Source organism: Empidonax traillii, unplaced genomic scaffold (assembly GCF_003031625.1).
Source record: "Empidonax traillii isolate 1590-97213 ecotype Southwest subspecies unplaced genomic scaffold, ASM303162v1 scaffold175:size1888319, whole genome shotgun sequence".
In the NCBI taxonomy this organism is placed as follows: domain Eukaryota; kingdom Metazoa; phylum Chordata; class Aves; order Passeriformes; family Tyrannidae; genus Empidonax; species Empidonax traillii.
The window spans coordinates 46,763-67,072 of NW_020955368.1; the positions used below are offsets into that span (position 1 = coordinate 46,763).

A 20,310-nucleotide genomic window follows, 5' to 3' on the forward strand; every position below is an offset into this window, starting at 1 on the left:
CATTGTTTTATCTGTCCAGGGTACCTGGGCATTCTTGTTTTTATTAACAAATGTTTCATGGCTCCTGTCACCAGATGCGTTCCCAAGAGGATATTCATGTAGTGATCAGAAGAGCTGTTTTTAATTGTGAGTCCTTTTTCCTCTTCTTGTTTCCTTTTTCCCACGGCAGCACTGATGGAGGGAGGTGGAAGGGGCATAATATCAGCAACTCTCCTGTGGTCCACCAAGTCATTTTTATTCCACTTGAGGGCTGCCAGTACATGCCCTGTCTCTGTCATTACAGCCTCGGCAGAGCAGTGGAGAGGCATAATGAGGGCAAAGATCATTTCTGCTTCCAGTCGGTACGGCAGCTTGGCGTATGTGCCTGTCATGAGTAGCTGAAATCCACCTCGTTTCAGGGCTGCTCTGAAACCTGCACTGACATGAGGCCTTGCCAGGAGAAAGGGGGAGAAGTTCTGTGAGTATAAATAAGGCTGTAGCCAAGGTGCTGACGAGCCGCTGTGTCACAGCCCTGCTGTAGCATTTTGCAGGTACCTCGGCAATTTGCCGAACGCTGTGAGTGCAAAGCTGTGTCCTCGGGGCACTGGGTGCTTGTGGAGCGCAGCTCTGAAGGCTTGCCTCCTCATCATCACAGGCAGCCCCAGCAGCTCCGCTCCTCTGCACAGGCTCAGCTCTGCTTGCAAACCTTCGTGCACACCTGCTTTTAGCTGAGGGCTCGTTTTAATGACCTCCGTTGCTTCACTCGCCAGTTCTTTTGATGGATGACCCAAACTGCTGCTTAATTAGCAGGAGAGCCACTGAGGGCACATCCGTACGAGCAGGTAATTATGACCATAGGTAGCTTTCGGTCCCCTCGAGTCTGGGTTATATAAATTGTTGTGATCCAGTTCCTGGCGATGCATCTGTTTCAGAATCTACAGCAGCTGGTGTAGTGTATTGGGAGTCCCAGCAGGAAAGAAAAAGCAGTTGGATGTGTTTATTTTATGAAATGCTCGTGTCAGTAGCAGAGCAGAAACATCCAAGAAAGATTGTTTTCTACCGAGTGCAGGATCTCAGACAGCCCATCCCCGACGCGTTGACAGTTGCACATACGGAGAAGAGAGCGAAGACTGTGCCTGTAACAAGGTCAGCGCTTTCCCTGCTCGCCTGTTTTGCCTCGCGGGGCTGGGTTGTGCTGGTACTTGTGAAGTGTCTTAACTGAGATGCTAAACATTCCTGAAGCGGTGTTTTGTTCTCTGCTGTCTGGTGCCTGGAAACTGGAGACCAATTGTAAACAGAAAATGTCAAATGACTGAGGTGAGGTTACCTGTTTCAGAAGGTTTAATGAGGCTGGTGGATTCTTTTGTGCTGCTGTTACAGAGGGTGGATTTAAATAACCTCTCAAGGTCTTTGCCACTCTCAGTTTCAGCAATTCCCGTTTTGTTAACACTGGTTTTCACACTGATGGTGCCCAGTCCGAAAGAGTTCCCCTTTACAAAGCCTGTTTGGATCTTTGTTCTGCATTAGATTTTTGGAAGGAAAAAAGGCAAGGGTGAACTGTACAAATTTATAACTGTCATTAAAGTATCCTTCTCTGGTAATTAAATGATGAGGGTAAGTATAATTGTAAGCTATCAAGTGTTAGATTAAGCTAAATAGCACCTTTTTTCTTCCTCAGCTTTTCCACTCCGTCTGTGCATCAGTGATTTATTTCTAGTCCTCGGCCTGTGCACCGGGGCGTGAGGAGATGGAATGACTCCCTGGAGCTCCAGCGGGGCTGCTCCAAGCTGTCCCCTCATTTCGGCCAGGTGACCCTGCGGAGAGGAGGGTGGAGAGGAGCCAGGCCTGTCTGGTGGGATATCTCCGAAAGAGCAGCTGAGGGCAAGGTGGGCATCGGCTTCTGTGAGCTTTCCCATCTGATCTCCTGGGGGTCATCCCAGGGGAAAGGCTGGAGCGTGGTGCGAGTGAGCCCTTGCACTGAGAGGAGGTCACTGAGGGGCTGGGGCGAGTCCAGAGAAGGGTCTGGAGCCCATGTCCTGTGATGAATGGCTGAGGGAGCTGGGGGTGTTCAGTCTGTAGAAAAGGAGGCTCGGGGGAGAATTTTTCTCTCTGCAGCTCCCTGACGGGAGGTTGTGGCCAGGTGGGGTCGAGCCCTGCTCCCAGGCAACCAGCGACAGGACGAGGGGACACAGCATCAAAGCTGTGCCAGGGGAGGTTCAGATTGGTCTTAAGCTGCGCCAGGAGAGGTTTAGGTTGGACATTAAGTAGGCATTTCTTCACAGAAGGGGTGATGAGACATTGGAATGGGCTGCCCGGGGAGGTGGTGGAGTCACCGTCCCCGGCGGTGTTTAAAGGAAAAGCTGGACGCTGTGGTGTAGGATCATAGGTCGGACTCATAGGTGATCTCGGAAGTCTTTTCCAACCGAACTGATTCTGTGAATAGGTTACAAACACCCTCATAGTTTGTGAGCAGCCAAGCGAACCCCTCAGCTCCCTCAGGCCGTTCCCGCCCCTCCCGCCGTGGGCGCCGCCCCGTGATTGGGCTGAGGGCGCGCGGCGGTGGGCGGGGCGCTGCTCCCCGGGTCCCGCCCCCCCCGCGCGCGGTGCAGCGGGCGGGGCCCGCGGCGGCGCAGGCGCAGTGTGGGGCCCCGCCCGTGAGGGGAACCCGGAAGCGCCGGGCGGGGCGGCCGCCATGGGGCTGTTCGGGAAGACCCCCGAGAAGCCGCCCAAAGAGCTGGTGAGGGGCCGCGCCCGCCCCGGGGGGCACCGGAGGGGGACGGGAGGTTGCTGGGAGGTGCGGCTCCGGCTGGAGGCCTGAGTGTGTGGCGTTGCCGCGGCGGCGGGCGGGGGTGAGGAGGGGCCCGACCCGGCCTGGGCCTGGGTACGCCCGGGGAGGCGGCGGGGGGAGACCGCACAGCACCGTGCGGTGTCTGAGGGGGCTCCGGGGGAGCCGCAACGGGACTGTTCCTCGGGAGCTGTAGTGACAGGACAAGGGGGAATGGGTGCAAAATGAAAGAGAGGGAACTTAGGTTCGATATTAGGAAGAAATTCTTCCCTGTGAGGGTGGCGAGGCCCTGGAACGGGTTGCGCAGTGAAGCTGTGGCTGCCTCATCCCTGGAAGTGTTCAAAGCCAGGTTGGACAAGGCCTTGAGCAGCCTGATCTGGTGGAAAGTGTCCCTGCCCATCGCAGGGGGTTGGAACTGGATGGTCTTTAAGGTCCCTTCCAACTCCTTCACATTCCATGACTCTATAATTCAAGGTCCTCTTGCAGACACAATTAGGAACAGCTGCAATGTTGGGACTTGGAGGGGGAAGGCGAGTCTGCAGACAGACTGAGTGAGCCTTGCTTCTGCCAGCAGCTTTCTGATGTCACAGCGAGATGAAACACTCAAGGCATTCATGGGTTTCATTGCTGCCTTTCACAAATCACTACTAATATGTTAATTTTAAAAAAAGAGTGTTAATAAAAAATGTGTGGTACCTGGTGAGGGCAAGATCAAACACATTAGATGTGCTGGCAAAGCAGCAAGGGAGAAGGATGGCAGGCACACGAGTTGAGGGCTCAGAAAAGCTGCAGTGTCACAGATCTCCCCTGATCTCCCTTCCCAGACCTCCCTGCTTTTTTGTGTCTGTGGGTCACCTTGGAGCTCCTGGAGGATGGTGCCAGACTCTCCCCTGTGGTGCCCAGTGACAGGAGGAGGATCAGTGGGATCAGTGGGCCATAAAATAAAGCACAAGAAGTTCCACCTCAACGTGAGGAAGAACTTCCATACACGGAGGTTGGGAGAGCACTGGAACAGCTGCCCAGGGAGGTTGTGGGTCTCTCTCTTTGGAGACATTCCAGACCCACCTAGATGTGTTCCTGTGTCACCTGTTCCTTGTGACCCTGCCTTGGCAGAGGGCTTGGACTGGATGATCTCCAGAGGTTGCTCCAGAGGGGGTGATCTGAGCACTGCAGGAGCTGGATGACGATGGGGAGGGGCTGAGATGTTTGTGGTGGCACTGATTTGCCCTGGGTTCACTTGTGTGCCTGCTCTGTTGATGGGAGATAATTCATTTATGAACGACAAAAGGCAGATATCTCTATCCCTTGTGAGGTGTTGCTGCATTCTGGCCTGCCAAAATCTGCTATGCATTTAATGCCATGTTGGGATCGCTTGAGCTTACAAAGTGGTTTTCCCTCCAGCGTGGCCCAGGTTGGCTCTTTCCAGCCGAGTGTTCTGTTGGCTGGCTCTGGTGTGGTGCAGTGCTGTGAGGATGATGGTTTTGTTTGGATCAGGAGTGGAAGCAGAACGGTGTCATCAGTGTGGAGTTGTGCCCAGGGCCCCTTGTCCTGGGTGAGATGGGCAGCAATGGCTTTTTGACAGCTCATCAAATCGCTGTGTCTGATGTAACTGGAAGCAGGGAGTATCCTGGGTGAGAGACAATGGGATTTCCTCCTCCTCTCACCACAGAAAACAGGAGATGAGTGTTGGGAACGCCAGGGAAGGCAGGAGCTCCCAGCTCTGCCTTTGGGGCAGTCGTGCCAAGCAGCTGATTGCTGGGCAGGGCTAGGGATGAGCTGTCCAAGAGGTTTCTGCTGTCAGAGTCAGCAGGGACTGGTGACAACACACAGCCAGCCGTGGTTCAGTGGTGTCTCTGTGCTGGGTTGTGCATCCCAGAGGCAGAGGCTGCGAGTCCTGCTGTGGTTCATGTGGCACTTGCTGATTGTGCTTGTACAGGAAGGCCTAACTTGTGTTGGCTTGTTCTGGAGTAAAAGTTGTAGAGCAAAATCTCTGTTTTACCTCGGTCTCTTGCCCTTGCTTTTTTGCTCTCCCATGTAGCCCACACTCAAAAGAAGGAGCTTCTTAGTTTCCTGTTGGGTTGAGGAATGACCCAACAGGACATTTTCTCCTCTGTTCTGAAGAACAAGAGGGGAGGCTGCAGTTGTTCCTGTAAGGGTTGGGGTTTTTTTCCCTGTAAGAACAGGATTTAACTAAAGATGCAGAAGCTTTCTGAAACCCTTTGAAACTTCTGCAGCTCTGTGTATTCACAGAGCTCTGCAGGGCTTTGGGTTTGTTGAGTTTTTTTCAGCAGATTTTGTGCTTGGGCACCTCAGATGGTAGTTCTTGTTCATCGTGACCAAGAGCATTTCTGAGACTGGTAAAAGTCTAAGTCTGTTGCTCTGCTGGGCTCATGCACTGAAGAGAACTTGTTTTAACAGTTCTTTTGTACAGCTCATTCAGGTAGACAAAGCTTTTCATTTGAATTGAAAAAAAAAACCAACCAAACAATCACATAAACATTGAGGTGAGATTCAGGAACAGGTGCCCAGAGTGGCTGTGAAGTCTCTGCTCTCAAACAGTATCAAAACTCAGTGGATGAGGCCCCAAACAACCTTTCTGAACTCTGAACTTGATCCTGCTTTGAGGAGAGGGCTGGCTTGGAGACCTCCTGTGGATCCTCCTGACTGAAATAGGTTGTAGCACCCCTGGTGCTGTCATCCTGTGCCAAAGTCTCTACCTTACGCTGAAATCCCCCGTGGCAAGTTCCCTCTGCACAGTGGCACGGCTGTGATGTGGGAAGTTAGCCAGGCAGGGAGTGTCTGATTCACAAATCACCCCACAGAATCATAGAAGAGTTTCATTTGGGAGGGATCTCTAAAAGGCCTCCTTAACTCCTTGTCTGAACGTTCAGAGCAGTGCAGTAACTGGTGGTATCTCTGCAGTGTTTCTGGGTTTTTTTTTTTATTTGAATAATGAAATCACTTAAAGCTTGGGCGTTTTGAAGTGCTGCTTTTGATACGGAATGTTTAGGTTACATGAAAGCATAAAAGCATAGTTTTAAAGCTGGAATTTCAAGTAACTCTCACTTTCTCTTTTTGAGGTCAATGAATGGTCCTTGAAGATAAGGAAAGAAATGAGAGTGATTGACAGACAGATCAGAGGTTTGTACTTGTGCCTCATTTTGTGGTTTTCTTCTCCTCGTCTGCCTCCAAGGTTTGGTGTTTTTTTTTTTCTTGCTTTAATTGGGGCAGGTTATGAAATTTAATAACCTGGGGTACTCTCTCACATCTGGAATAAAGATGAACGTGATCCTGGGACCAGACTTGGTCTGTGTTACACAATGGTGTCACTGTGAGGTTCTCCAGGTAAAATTTTCAAAAGAACCTCAAATTTTATGCTCCCATTAAAGACATAATGCCGTTAAATCCCTTTTGATAATGTGAATCAGACTTATTGTCCAGAATTTCACCCGCCTTGATTTAATGAGTGGTATCAGTGTGGTGTGTAATTCCTCATGTAGAAAGTTCCACTGGGATGTGCTGCTGTGAAGTGCACATGCCAAACAAAAGTAGCTTGCTGGCAGCTTGGGAAAATTCCAAACAGAAGCGAGGGAGGGGGAAAAAAAAGAGTATTTTCTCAGTGGGTGAGGGTTTTGCTATTAAATTACGAGCACTGCACTGCTGAAGGTGTGCTGAAAAGCAGAGGAGTTGCTTATTATTACAGACCTTGTCCAGTACAAAGTCTGTCTTTGTCCTCGTCTGTAAAATGAGGAACAGAGTTTAAGGCTTTTCCAGGAAAATTGATGTACAGGGATGTTCATTATGTTTATGGATTGTTTTGCGTTCTCCAGGGCACTTTTTTTTTTGTGGCTGCACCAGGCACAGGAGAACTGCAGTGTGGCTGACCTTATTAGCAAAATATGTTTTAGAAGTCGCATCTTTCAAAGGAGCAAACTACTCACGTGTTCATTGTTGATGTTTCTTGAAATTTTGTTTTCTCTTGACTTTATCCATGCCATAATACTTGTAATGGCCCATGTAGTTATTGGGTTATGGGGTGATCTGATATTTTGGTGTGGATGTCAATCTGGTTATTGTAGCAGCTCTAAACATGTATTTCAGACTCTGTATTTCAGAGTCTCACACTCAAAGAAATACAGTTCAGCACCAGTCACCAACCACCTGCTATTCTGATAATTCCCAGTAAAGTACAGAACATCTTTGTGCCAGGATTTCACATCTCACCAGGTGTCAGCTGCGGAAGGACGTGGTTCTGCTGGACACTTCCCAGGCCAGCAGGCTGCTCCTGAAGGATCACAGCCACGTGCCACTGGAGGTTTCCTCAAAAACCACCTGCTGCAGTTGGGTTCTGCTGAGCTTTGTCCTTTCAGCTGAGCCTTACACAGGAAATCCCTGCAGTCTTTGACTAAGGATGCTCAGCTGAGGCCTGTCTTAGTTCCCTTGGGGGAGGCTGTGCAAGATGTACTTGGATATGGCAAAACTGGATCCACCTGGGATGAACTGAGTGGGCTTGGATCACTGGAGCACTTGGCTCACCCAGCCAGCGCAGTTACTGAAATAGCAACACGCTGCTTGAAGCCATCTGTTGTTGGGCTCCTGTGTGTAGGCTGCTCTGGAGGGCTTAGAAGGTTTGGAGAAATGAAAGGTGTCCTTGTTACTTCAGAACTGAATTTTTTGAGTTGATGCAGTTGGAGTAATGCAGGAACTTTGTGCTGTGCTGGGCTTGCAAGTCCCTCTGGCAGGTGCTTTGAGCTGCTTTGTCCCTCAGAGGGACTGGGGTGTGATTTTGGCTCGCTTGAGGGGCGTAGCTGGCACTGACCTTCAAAGATAGAGCTGATTGTTCTTGCCTGCTTGTGCCTCTAATCTCATACTCAGCTGTTGGTCATGCCAGTGAAAGCACTCGGGTCTGGATGTAGCAACACAATACTTGTGGTTGTTTTCAGCCCGACAGAGTGAATGTTGTAATTCCTCAGCACTGCTGGGGTTCTTCTGGTGCTTTCTGTTTCCTGATGGGTCACTTCAGCTCTTTCCTACCTGCTCTGATGTGCTGGGACTCAGATCAGTCCCTTGTCTGACATACAAATGCCCTCAAGCTTGTGACATTTCTGCAGATAACAGTGGGGAAGAAGCAAGGGTATGTTTTTCTAATTATGATCCTACAACTTTCTACCAGTCCCTCAGGATAAAGGCCCCATTGATACTGGGAGAATGACTGGTCTTGAGCACAGGGTTCATTAACTCCAACGTGAAAAGCTGCATCCAAGTCTCCAGGTCGGCCTGTGCCAAAAAGTGTGTGTTGATTGTTGATGCCTCTGTTTTTATAAAAGGGCAACTTCTGGTGTAACTTGTCAGGCATAAACCAAAACTAAATTTGAGCAGAGCCTTTTCTGGAAATAATTGTTTCTTGTGGTCATTTCCATCAGCTCTTTGCAGGAAGGGGAGCCTAACCCTTACTGTCTCAATTCTTTATTTACTCTGGGCTTTTTTGGGGGGTACCTGGCTCCTGCTGTTCTCAGCCAGTGTTACCTAACAGGGCAGAACTGTGATCAGTCACATCAGATGTGCTGGAGAAACTGATGGTATTTCAGGAAGCCCATTTGGGGTCTAATAGTTCAACCCCACCTCTTTGGTGCTCGTGCTAAGTTCAGTGTTCCTGTTCCAGCACGCTCTTAAAAAAAAAAGCTGTTGAATAAAGATGGTTTGAACAGGCTGTTTTAACTCAAATCTAATGATTCTCCAGCCAGACTAGTTTTTCCTGATAAATTATCCATAGCTTCAGCCCTGGCCAGCCTGTGATATGAGTGTGCTGGTTTATAGGAACACCCAGTGCATGTGGGTTTAAAGTATGAGCAGTAGAAACTCAGGACCTTGACTCCTTAAGTACAGGTGTGCTCACTGAGAGTCCAGTTGAGGCTCAGTAAGTTGGGTCTGACAGGGGAATAATTAAGTCTACCTGCAAGGATGAAGGCGTTTTTTGGCAGTAATTAGCAAATCTGTGGTTCTAAGTAACACTTAAATTTGTGGATACGCCCTTAGAAATTCACTATACAAGTGGTTATGCCTTATTTTTTTTTTAAAGGCAGTGTTTATGTAAAACTTTCTAGAGATCAGCCTCCTACAATCTTACTGAATGTGGCTTTTTTCCCCAAAAAACACAATTCAGGGATTTAGAAAAGTGTCGACAATTTTGCCTACAACAGCCCTCAAATTCACTGGAAGGTGGGCATGTGGGTGTAAGATTTGAATGTGGTCTGACATTTTTGCCAGTGAAATGCCTGTCTGTCTGCTGAGACTGATAGTTTGAACTCCCTGTGACATCTTTGCTCCTTCCTGGTGAAGTGGGTTTATCTGGTGATGGACAGAGGGAAGAGGAAATCTTGTAAGCAGCAAATCAGTGCAGTAGCCTTAAACTGTGCATGTGTATATTACATATGTGTGTATTTATTTTTATGTATTAACATCAGGGCAGTTTAATAGTCAGCAGGAAGCTATTTTGAAGTTGTAAGTCGAGTAGTCATCTCAGAGCGCTTTGTTCTTACTGGACCTTTTTTGCTTCTTAAGAATTCCTCTTAGTCAGCTCAGCATCATGCAGTAATATTCTTAGACAGTCCTTTAGGAAATTACAGAGCTGGATGTTCACTAATGAGAATTCTCCTCTTAATATTTAGTTGAAACACGCAAATCAGCCTAGAACAAGGTCGTGAAGTAACAGAGAGAACCTGAAATCAAGCAGAAACAATTCTCTGCATTGAACACACCCCCCAACAAATGACTGATCTCTCTTAAAAATCCATAGCAGTTTGTCACCATTTGCTGCATTTTTCTGTGCTCCAGATATCCAGAGGGAAGAGGAGAAGGTGAAGAGGTCAGTAAAGGATGCTGCCAAAAAGGGTCAGAAGGATGTGTGCGTGATCTTGGCGAAGGAGCTGATCCGCTCCCGGAAGGCCGTGAGCAAACTCTACGCGTCCAAAGCCCACATGAACTCAGTTCTCATGGGGATGAAGAACCAGCTGGGTAAGAACAAATCCCAAGCCCGAGCACAGCGGCTGTCACAGTGTTAGGGGTGAGGTTTCCCTCTTCAGAGCTGAGGTCAAATGCAGGCAGAGGTAGTTCCCCTAAAGTTCAGTCACGTTCCTCTAATCTCCTTAAAATATCCATAATAAGTTTTTCCTGAGTCCAAATGTGCTCTTTTCCTCCCCATCCCATAATGAATCCTATACTCCTGTAGGCAATAACCCTTCTCGGTGTGCAGGATGTTCTGGAGGCTGTTTCCCCACTCCCCTGCCTGGGTAGGTGTCCCACTCCCAGCTCTGAAGTAGTCAGGGAACTCCCAGTTCTGGTTTCCTGGGGTTCCCGCCCCTCGTTGTTCCCTAGATCCTTGCAGGCTCCCTGTTTCCTCTGATTAGCTGCTCAGCAGATCATCTCACACCTCCCCTCAGAGCCTGAGGGGTGCAGGGATGTGAGAATGTGTAACTCCCTTACAATAACTCAGGGCATTCAGTGTGCATTCAGAAACAGTGTGAAGGCATTCCTAGTATACCTGTATCCTTGTGGAGCCTGTGTCTCTGATTTTGACAGGATCTGTAACAGGAGGTTAATTTCCCTCCACAGAATTCCCTTCATCTTGTAGATGATTCTTTCTCTAGCAAGAGTCTGGGGACACTTAACACCTAAGTGGAGATGGGTGAACAGTGTTTTGATTTCCTTGGTGTGGATGAATCCATTTGCCCCCTGCCTTAATACCTGTTCTCTGTAAACCCTCCTTGGTCCTCTGTGCTCCTCCAGAACCATTTTATTTCCCTCATTCCTTACCCACATCAGAAATCTGTTGTAATGGACTTCTTGCAGTGTTTTCCACAGCTGAAAACATCCCGTCCTGTAACAAGCAGAGCAGAAAGCTTTAAAGAAAGACTTGGTGGAGCTTAACATACAACTGAAATGTCAAAGTATTCCCCCACCCCAGCATTATCAAAGTAGATTTTAACACTGGATGAGTGATAAATCAGAAGTTTCTGTATGAACCTTCAGTGTAATTTTACAGTAGGTCAAATGTGGCTCCCCATGTGTTTCACTCAGGAAGGGGACGCAGGACCATCCTTGCAGCTTTGAGGTGTCCCTTAAAAACAAAAAACTCAAAGCAGCCTCCTCCTTGTAACAACTGCCAGCATCTTCATCTTCCTGGGAATGTTCTGATGCACTTAGAGAGGAAATAAGAAGGAATCTAGAATTCAAATTCAGTCTGGGGGTTGTATTAACTTGGGAAACAACCACTCAAGGCAAGGTTTTTGTTAGTTTGTTAACGTTACAAGTGTAAGGCTCTTAAAGACATTATTAAAATGAAAAATAATATATGCTGTACCTTCATTTTGCTTCGTGAAGGAGTGACCATTTTATATACAAACAGGTAAGTTCTCCATGTCTAGGAAGCTGCAAAGTTAGATGGCACAATTCAAAAAGCTCAAAGTTCCCTTAATTATTGCTTTTTGATTTTGCTGTATCGACACATATGAGGAGATCTTATAAATTACATTATGAGGATAGCCTCTGGAAGGAGTATTGTTAAACTCAGTTAGAACTGCTTCAGTAATAATCTTCCAGCTTACTCCTTGCTGTGGAACTACTGCAGTAGAACTTCTGCCAGAGTTAGTTTCCTGTGCCCAGTGTTGGGCAGGAGGTTCCAGCAGTCACCTGTGGGGCTGGACTGCAGCTGCGCTGGTGGAACCCTCAGCAAGACCTCTTGCTTGAGGGGCCTGGGCAGGAGCAGCTTGGGGTTCCCTGTTTTATGAACTGCTGGGTTGAAATCTCTCTGCAGGTGATGTGGGTTGCTCCAGACAATTGTACAGGAGCAGTAGATTTGCTGTAAATGTGGCTTTTCCAATGCGGGTACAAGCTGGGCTTTCCCAGGAAGACAGTGAAAAATTGAGAAGTGGGATGCCCGTTTCTTTTTTTAATTAAATTGCCTGAATGTAAACAAATTTCCTTGCAGGGAGGATGTAATTTCTCTGCTTTCAGCAGTGCATGGATTGCTTAAACTTTTTTTCTCTGCCTGTCCTTCGCAGCTGTCCTCAGAGTAGCAGGTTCGTTGCAGAAGAGCACAGAAGTCATGAAAGCTATGCAAAATCTAGTGAAAATCCCTGAAATCCAAGCAACAATGAGGGAGTTGTCCAAAGAGATGATGAAGGTAAGATCTAGCACATAAATCAGGCAAAGGGGAACAAGAGGGTGGTCCCTTTTGGGTGGCCCCTTTGACAGAGGCTCAGGGCATTCTATGTTTCTGGGGCCAGTCTGATACTGGGTTTAAAACATCTACACATTGGTGTCTCCATGTGATGAAAGTGCTCCCATTTGAAAGGATTCCAAGTGTCTGACATGACTGTTACGTTTTCAATGACAAAAATAGTTTTGCTTTTTCTCCTCTTACCACTCTGGACTGTTTAGTTCAATTCAGTTTATTTCTGAGTAATTTCACCATTGTGCACCAGCGGTTTGACTGTATCTAGATTGCAGGCCCTGCAAAGGAATGTTCTCAAATGCAGACAGAAAAAGGGCAAGCTGTGTCAAACAGCACTTTCACAGTGTGTTACACAGCTCATGCTGCATGACTGGGGTTTGCAGTCGTATTTCACATGCTTGCAGCAAGCTGGTTGGTGGTGTTTAGATGTGCAACAACAGTAAGTAACAGCGTGAGGGTTTCAAAGTGAGAACACATGTATTTAATCCTCATTTTATTCCTGCTTTTCCTGTGCAGCAGCTGTAGAGATATGGGCTTACACTGAGGTGTGCTGGACACCCTCCTGCAACAGGACAGCCTTGATCCTGAAAGCTGGAGCAGCGACCAGGGGGTTGTGAAATGCCTGGATAGGTGTAACTTGATCTCCAAAGTAGGAAGTGTGTCCTCTCACTCTGTTGTTTCCAAGGGCATCACAGACTGCCTTGTTGTTTTCTGCTAGGCTGGAATCATAGAGGAAATGCTGGAGGACACCTTTGAAGGCCTGGAAGATCAGGAGGAGATGGAAGAGGAAGCTGAGATGGAAATCGACAAAATCCTTTTTGAAATTACAGCTGGTGAGTTTGTGGGTGTTGCTGAGAGCAGAGTCCCCTCCCTGTTCAGTAAGACACAGCAATTTAAATCTTCATCTGTTCTGCTCTCTCATCTCTGCCTTTGGTAATGGGCAGAGAGCTCTGACAAACTGGTTTCTCAGTGAATACTGGCTGAGGTGGCCGGTGGGGCTCAGTAAACCAGAACTAATATCCATCAGCTGCTGTCTGTGCTGCTCTGTAATTGAGGCACTAACAGATCAGTGTTGGTTTGTGCAGTGAATCTTCTTAACGAGGTGAAACTCATATGATTGACTAGATACTGTTATTAATGAAGCCAGGAAATAAACTCAGCTGCACTGCCTTGAGTTGTAGGCTGTGGGGTGAGTCCTGGCAGTAAAATGAGGTCTCTCAAGTTGTTGGGGGAGAAAAAACAACACATAAAAAACCTCCCCAAACCACACCTTCTTCTGCCTTCCAGCTCATGAAGTCATGATCTGCTGGTTTAGTTATTTGACTCAGATAATGCTTTAGAATGCTGCTGTGACAAGCACAGGGCTGTGTTCAGCTGTACCTCGCTGAAGATGCAGCTCCCCAGCTCTCACCCCGCTGGCACGGTGTGCCCAGGGCCTGGCACGCTGCCCTCTCTTGTTTCTGACATCCTGCTTTGCTTTTCCCACCCTGCTTCCTGGCTGGAGCAGCTCCCCCCCTGCCGGGCAGGCAGTGGGGAGCTCCCAGGCAAGCTGTGGGGGGAACCAAGAGTGTCCTCTCAGCAGCTCCGAGGGCCTGGCAGGTCAGTGCTGCTGCTGCTGCTGCTGTCCCTGAAAGCTGCTAATTATTAAATGAAGGTGGAGCACAACTAACAAGCCTGTTTGTTGTTGCAGGGGCCTTGGGTAAAGCACCCAGTAAAGTCACAGATGCTCTTCCAGAGCCCGAGCCCATGGGAGCAGCCGCTGCCGTGGATGAGGAGGAAGACATCGAGGCGATGCAGTCCCGGCTGGCCACACTCCGGAGTTAGGGACAGGAGGGATGTGTACAGTTGGCTTTGCCTGGTTCTGTCCTACCTTCAAAATGCAAAACTTATGTGAGAATACTTTATGTAATATATATATATTATTTTTTTTTTCTTTCTGGGGATTGTCTTCTCCAAGAAACTACTGTAATATACTTCTTGGGGAGTGCAGGCTGTGAGATTTGCTTCCCATTTTCTGTTCAGCCCGTGTTCCCGGGAGGGGCTGTGGTGACATGGCACTGGTGGTGTAATGTTGCATATTTTTAGATATAAAGTCCTGAAGTATATTCTCAGCTTCAAGCAGCATCACTTCCTAAAAGGCTTAATCTGTTACCAGAAACCTTCAGTGGTGTAAGATCTTTGTTTTCCTGAATCACTACACATTTTATTAAAGCTGCTTTTAACGGTCACTGCCACGCATCAGTTTAGTTTCCATCACTTCAGCCTCTCTTAACAAACAATACCTACTTCCTACACCTCCCTTCTGGTTTTTTAACACCTTTTTTTTGTTTGTTTATTTCCTTTAAACACATTTAGGGCTGCATAGGAAAAGAAAAGCTTTCAGTCAGAGCAGCATGATCAGAGGGGAGCGTGTCACAGGGAGGGCAGGGCAGCTGGCAGTGCTGGGAACGTTTCTCCAGACCCTGTGGTCATGGCCAGCACCCTCTGCTGCTTAAATGACACATTTTGGAGTCAGAGAAGAGGTGTGTCTTCCCAAGGGAAAGCTTTAGGCAAAATGGATGTTGCAGCTCACAAAACAGTTTGCAAAGCCAACCATGCCTCTCACCTGACTTTGTCAGTGCCCCCAGCACCTCCCAGGCAGAGGGCAGAGTTTCTAATTTTACAGAAGACTTACGAAAAGAAAACTAAGTCTATAAATAATTGTATCCCAACAGCAAGGGTGGAGAAACAAACAAGGCACAGATTCTCACATGGTGTCCAACTGCTCACAGTTGCAGCCAAAAAAAGCACCTTTGTGCCAGGGGGTGGCAAAACATCCCCTGATGCTTCAGGGCTGTGCAGCTCAAGTGTTCCATCTCCACCCCAAATGCAACAAGAACAGGCAAGTGGGACAGTTTGCTCCCTGTGATTTCAGAAGTCCAGAAAGGACGTATCAGAAACAAAGCAGTTGAAGAGGGGGATGGGTAACAGCTACAATAAAACCAGCCTGAACAACAGCACCTCGGTAAGAGCTCAGAATCCAGCTTCAACCGTGAGCCTTTTCACACCCCTGTGCTCACACAGGGGGTGATCCATCCTTCCTGATGTGACTCATCTCACTCTCTGGGAGGTACCTGTCCTGCAGCTGCCCACAAAACTCCAGCTGGCTCCAAGGAAAGGCATGAGCCTGCTTTATTTCATTTACTTCAACTTGGTACTGTGAGAGAAGGTCCAGCTGAAGTGTTGCTTTTAAGGATACTCAACTAGTTCATATCAATGAAATGCCAAATCAAGCCAGCTGAAGGGACTAGAACAAGGTATTTACTGTCAGAGGCCTCAGCACGTGGATGTGGAGGGAAGCTTCACTGAGCACAGTGAGGTGTTGCTGCACACAAACCTCCAAGTTCACTTCAGTTAACCCCTTTAAGAGATTCCTACTCCCTGTGTGTCAGTGGAACCTGTCCCCGTTTCAGAGGCACAGGGCAGAGGAAGTTTCTCTGAAAAAGAATCCTGTCACCTGAGACAGACTCAGATCAGTTAATGCTGATCATAATCAGCAGGTGAAGTACAACAGAGCTCATCAATTTGTTGCATGAAACTCAGAAAAGTGACTTTTGGCTATCTCGGAAGAGGTTTCCTCTCCTGCCTGGCTCTTCCCAACAGCCATCCTGCACATGTCAGTGCAAGGAAGGAAGAACAGAAAGGTTTGTTTCATCTCAGGGTTGTCTCTTTAGATGAGAAATGCACTTTTCCACTCTTGTCCCCTGTGCCTGTTTTAAGTTTTGTGATGGTTTCAGTCTTTGTCCAGGTAATTCTGGAGTTCTGTGTGTGCCATTTCAGACTGAACCTCACTCCACACAGACCACACAGTGCTGGCAGCAGCTGAGAAGCAGCAGTCAGTCAGCTAAGACATGCTTGGGTTAACCAGAAGCAGCTATAAACAGATCTGTCACTAAATTCAGTACCCTAAGCCTTCAAACACTTTAGAAAACAGCGTGAACAGTTTAGGATACACCATTTCCTTTTGCATTTCAAAGCACTGCATCAAATTAATTACACTTTAAAGAGTCAACCGAAAAAGGGAGGCAAGGAACAGTATCTGAAATAGAAGAATTTTTATGTAGACCATTCAGTGTTAAAAACCAGAGAATCAAACATCAGTTCAAATTAAAGAGCAGTTTCGAACAGAAGACATTTGATCAAAAGTTTCTTTTAACATTTAGAAATTTAAATACATTTACCTAAAGATGGTTAACCCCCATCTCTATGTTACTATACAATAGCTTAAAGCTACTTTTAAATGCTAGTTCTATGTTAATGTGAAATTCCAGAACTGCATTCTTACTCTTTACGTAAATTGGTTATTGAATTCGGTGATTCCGTTACTTCCTCCCACCCCAAAATAAACTTTAAAAATTGAAGCTTTACAATGCCTTGAGTAATATTTTTTCAAACGAGTAATTTGGAATAGTTCCCGACAGTCCTATAGGAGGTATTTTGTACAGTTTGGAGAGCAACTCCGTATAAAGTTCTATTGCAACTGAGCATTCACAGTATGCCACAGTCCATACATATTACTACATATACATATCAGGTTTGTAAACATTGGAAGAATACACAGAACATAGTACCACAACCCTCTGGTACTGCTGAAAGGAAGATGAGGTAACATTCATATAATCTCAAAGTCCACAGAGGTCCTGACTGAGTAGGTAAAACAGCTGCCAACGCTTCTGTTTCATAGTGTGTGTGTGGTTAAGGCGCTCTACGTCACGGTCTGCTAAGGCTGGATTCGTTAGCTCTCAGTATCCCAACTGCATCTTTAACAGCGTGGTAAATGACATTCTTCACCTGGCAGGAAAGGAACAGGCGTTTGGTTATAACAGCGCAGCTTTCCCAGTTCCCTCCCCACCGCCTGTGCAGCTCAGATCAGACAGAGCCTTCACAGAAATCACCAGCCTGTGAGAACAAGATTCAAACTCTGACAGGACATCAAGTGAGCCCTGTGGCCTGAGCAGAGCATTGCAAGCTCAGCTGGGGGGAAGAAGGCGTGGCAGAAGGAAATGATTCAACAGAATCTCAGGAGAAGCTTCAGGTGGCTTCCTCAAAACTACTAAAAAAGCCAACAGTTAAAAAACTATAGAAGCTCCTCTCCAAGATCCAGTGCATTAAAGCTGATCTGAACACTGGAGCGACTGGGGCTGTGTGGCCAGAGCCCTTCTGGATTTAGTGGGGGCTGTTGGGTTTTGGTGGAGTTCTTTTCCAAGGGTCAAGAGGGGCAGGGCTCTGCTGAGCACTGGGAAGTTACCTGCAGTTTATCTTCATGGTTCGTATGCGTATGCGACAGATACCTAAATTCCTGAGTGAGCCAGAAGCAGTGTTTGACATGCTCTGGGGATACAAAGTCTTCTGCAACTTTAATACAACTGTACAAATTATGAACCTAGAGAGAACAAACAAGCATTAGGGAGAGCAAACAAGCATTAGCCACAAGCTCAAAGGGCTGCCCAAGCAGTCGGGCCATAACATATCCCTGGTCCTTGCCTGGTGTGGAGCTCCTGCTGGGATGAAAACTACATCTCCTAGAAACTGTACAATGGCCCAGCCTTGAACTCCGTACTCCTGGTGAAGGCGTTTCCTCAGCGGTCGGTCCAGGTACCAGCTCTGGTCATGGATGGGATCGTGATCCACGGGGTTTTCTTGGCCTTGTTCTTCCGCAACCTGCAGAGTGACAGGACAACAGGCATTTCACCACACCAGTCCGACTGGACAGTCCTGTATCTGTGGCATTCCACACACACGGGTGGCCAGAGGGACTTGCACTGTGTGTTCAGGTAGGAGAGTTACACGATGCAAGTGTGGATTCTTTGTTTATCCAGGTCTGTACATTTCTCAGGTCTCTCTGGCTCCACAGACATGTTGGAAATGTGGATATAGGAAATTCAAGTAATCCCAGTTGACATCAGAAAGGAAGAGAAGGGTCAAGCAACTGATGTGTTCACAGTAGGAACCACTGTCACACATGGAACCAATGTTCTGACACTCCTGATGCTGGAGAGGGACTGTTTCCAAGGGCATGGAATGACAGGACAAGGGGGAATGGCTTTAAAACCAAAGGAGCGTAGTTTAGATTAAGTATTAGGAAAGAATCAGTGGTGACACACTGGACCAAGTTTCCCAGAGCTGTGGCTGCCCTACCCCTGGAAGTGTTCACAGCCATGTTGGATGGGGGTCAGAGCAGCCTAGTCCAGGGTGGAAGGTGTCCCTGCCTGTGGCATGGGGGTCGGAACTGGATGATCCTGAAGCTTCTAACCCAAACCACTCTGATTCTATAGCCTGTAACTGGAAGAAACTCCCAGGTGTGGAATTCAGCAGGTGTCTGCCCTGAGGCCACCATCAGTCAGTGTGCTCAGTGACCCACAGGATACAAACCAGATTTTCAGGAGATACAAGGCTGGGAGGCACAAGCAGCACCTAAAGACAGTCATTTTAGGGCTTTGGGGAGAGAGTTTCTGCACAAAGTTCCTGTATAAATCCAATCTGCTGCAGCAGTCATTTACACCCAGGACTGGAGCCTAAAAACTCACTTGGGAGGAGATAACCAGCTTGGTTCTACTCCAGGACAAGATGCTGAGAGCCCCACACCTGCCAACAAGTGAGCTACAAGGGACTGAGGTGTGAGACAGATGTCAGAACTTCAACTGCTTATCAAATTGACTATCCTGTTTTATCAACTCTAAGATTTGTTCTTTGTTAATACCAAACAGATCTGCTGCAGCCTCTCCAAGCTTCCACCAAGACAGCAGTCAGGCTGACCAGGTCAACAGTTGTTCAGATCATCCCCATTTATCATTTTAAACATCAATATATTATCCCTTTCAACTTTAGAGCACCAAAGACATTTCAAAATGAAGACCACAGAGAAGTCTCTGGACTGTTATGGTGAATTTAAACACTGAAACAAGCCCTTCTAGATGTAGTAGCACATCTCTATTAAACCCTTAACTCTCATGAAACATCACCCAAAATACCTCATTTTTCCCTTAACCCAAACCTCATAAAGGTATGGAAAAAAAAAAAAAGTAGGAAGAAGGACAGAACAAGGAAGAGCTTCACGCACCATATACTGCTCTGACATTTCTCAAGAACATCTCTCAGGCTATTAAGGAGAGTCTGCTCTAAAATCTAACTATGGTTTTGTTTTAAAGGAAACAGTTCCTTTTCATCATTACAGAACATCATACACCATGACGTAAGAAGTGTGGGTAGAAGGAGTATATCCACATACAAGATAACTTTAAGCTTCAACTCCTCACCCTCCTCAAATCCTACAAAGCTCATGCCACACAACAAGTTTTGTCCTGGACACAACTCGAGCGTGTTTGTTTCCAGAGCTGCTGGGATAGGGAGGGGGAAAGCCCAAGGATATAAAAACTTGCAGGGCTACACAGAAGATCAGTCTCTAAGATATAAGACCTTACCTTTTTAAGGAATTCCCGGATCTTCTCCGTGTCTTTAGCAGCGTAAATGTGCCACAGAGCTCCGGGCTTCTCTCGGCTTTCCGTAAAACGCTTAATTGTCAGTTCATCAGAGTCACCATCTTGTATGGTTTTGAGCACTTCTGTTGAGAGTCAACATGAGTAGTTACACTAAAGGACCTTCCCTCCAACCACAGAAATACCCCCCCTAGAATACAGCAAAGACTTCACCTTCTTCCTGATCAGCCTGGCCTTTGGGGATCCCCACGTAAACCATGACGTTGGCAGCATCAGACACATCCAAGTGGAGGTTTGTTGTGCCGTATTTTCTGTCCTCTGGTGTTATCAAGCCTGGGAGGGGGAAAAAAAAAAAAAAGAAAGAGAAGCAGATCCATTAGTAAGACAGTGATAAATGTGACACCACTCTCAGCAGCGCTCTCTGAAGAGACCAGAGAGCTTTTACTCCTACCAACAAATGCTTCCAGAATAGCAATACACTTCCTGTCCAGGACCTTGCCCCACCTTGTGTCTTCCCAAGTGATCTGCTGACAGGCTGACACTACTGATCTGGATGTATATCTAGCCTGTATGATTATAGAAGTCATATTTAAGTCCTGCTAGGAAAGGGTTTCTATAGCAGTTTAGAATAAAGCATTCTCAAAAACAGTCTCTTTTTCACTCTAAAAGGCAGCTGCTACAGTATTTACCAGCCACAGCCTCTTTACTGGCCATGATGATTAGTTTCAAGTGTCTTTTGGGTGATAGCAGATGAATCAGCCATGGAAAGAACTGAAGAGATTAAAAAGTAAATGACACAGCTCAAAATGGAGATTAACAGGAGTGATACAGCCAGAAGT

The 20,310-nt window shown here is 47.2% G+C and overlaps 2 protein-coding genes across 5 annotated transcripts in view; one reads left to right on the forward strand and one right to left on the reverse strand.

Moving 5' to 3' along the window:
* The first annotated feature begins 434 nt into the window (after nt 1-434).
* CHMP3 (charged multivesicular body protein 3) lies at nt 435-14,224 on the forward strand. 2 transcript variants are annotated; one of them, XM_027885986.1, is made up of 6 exons: nt 435-457; nt 5,845-5,905; nt 9,599-9,778; nt 11,824-11,945; nt 12,715-12,829; nt 13,687-13,895. In XM_027885986.1, exons 2-6 carry the CDS (start codon nt 5,878-5,880, stop codon nt 13,818-13,820), a joined length of 579 nt encoding a protein of 192 aa, XP_027741787.1. In that variant the 5' UTR covers nt 435-457; nt 5,845-5,877; the 3' UTR covers nt 13,821-13,895. The 2 variants fall into 2 exon arrangements, with proteins under 2 accessions (XP_027741787.1, XP_027741786.1); XM_027885985.1 differs by lacking the exon at nt 435-457 and adding an exon at nt 2,596-2,716 and having other exon boundaries at nt 13,687-14,224.
* A 1,849-nt stretch (nt 14,225-16,073) lies between these two features.
* Nucleotides 16,074-20,310, reverse strand: part of KDM3A (lysine demethylase 3A) — a 29,497-nt gene continuing 25,260 nt past the window's right edge. For 2 of the 3 annotated variants that reach the window (XM_027885989.1, XM_027885988.1), the window contains exons 22-26: nt 19,685-19,804; nt 19,457-19,596; nt 17,520-17,696; nt 17,284-17,418; nt 16,076-16,826 (exon numbers count right to left, since the gene is read on the reverse strand). In XM_027885989.1, the coding sequence (XP_027741790.1) occupies nt 16,746-16,826; nt 17,284-17,418; nt 17,520-17,696; nt 19,457-19,596; nt 19,685-19,804 (653 nt within the window). In that variant the 3' untranslated portion in view covers nt 16,076-16,745. Of the gene's footprint in view, nt 16,827-17,283; nt 17,419-17,519; nt 17,697-19,456; nt 19,597-19,684; nt 19,805-20,310 lie in introns of all 3 variants that reach the window. The other variant, XM_027885987.1, reaches the window with a different exon arrangement.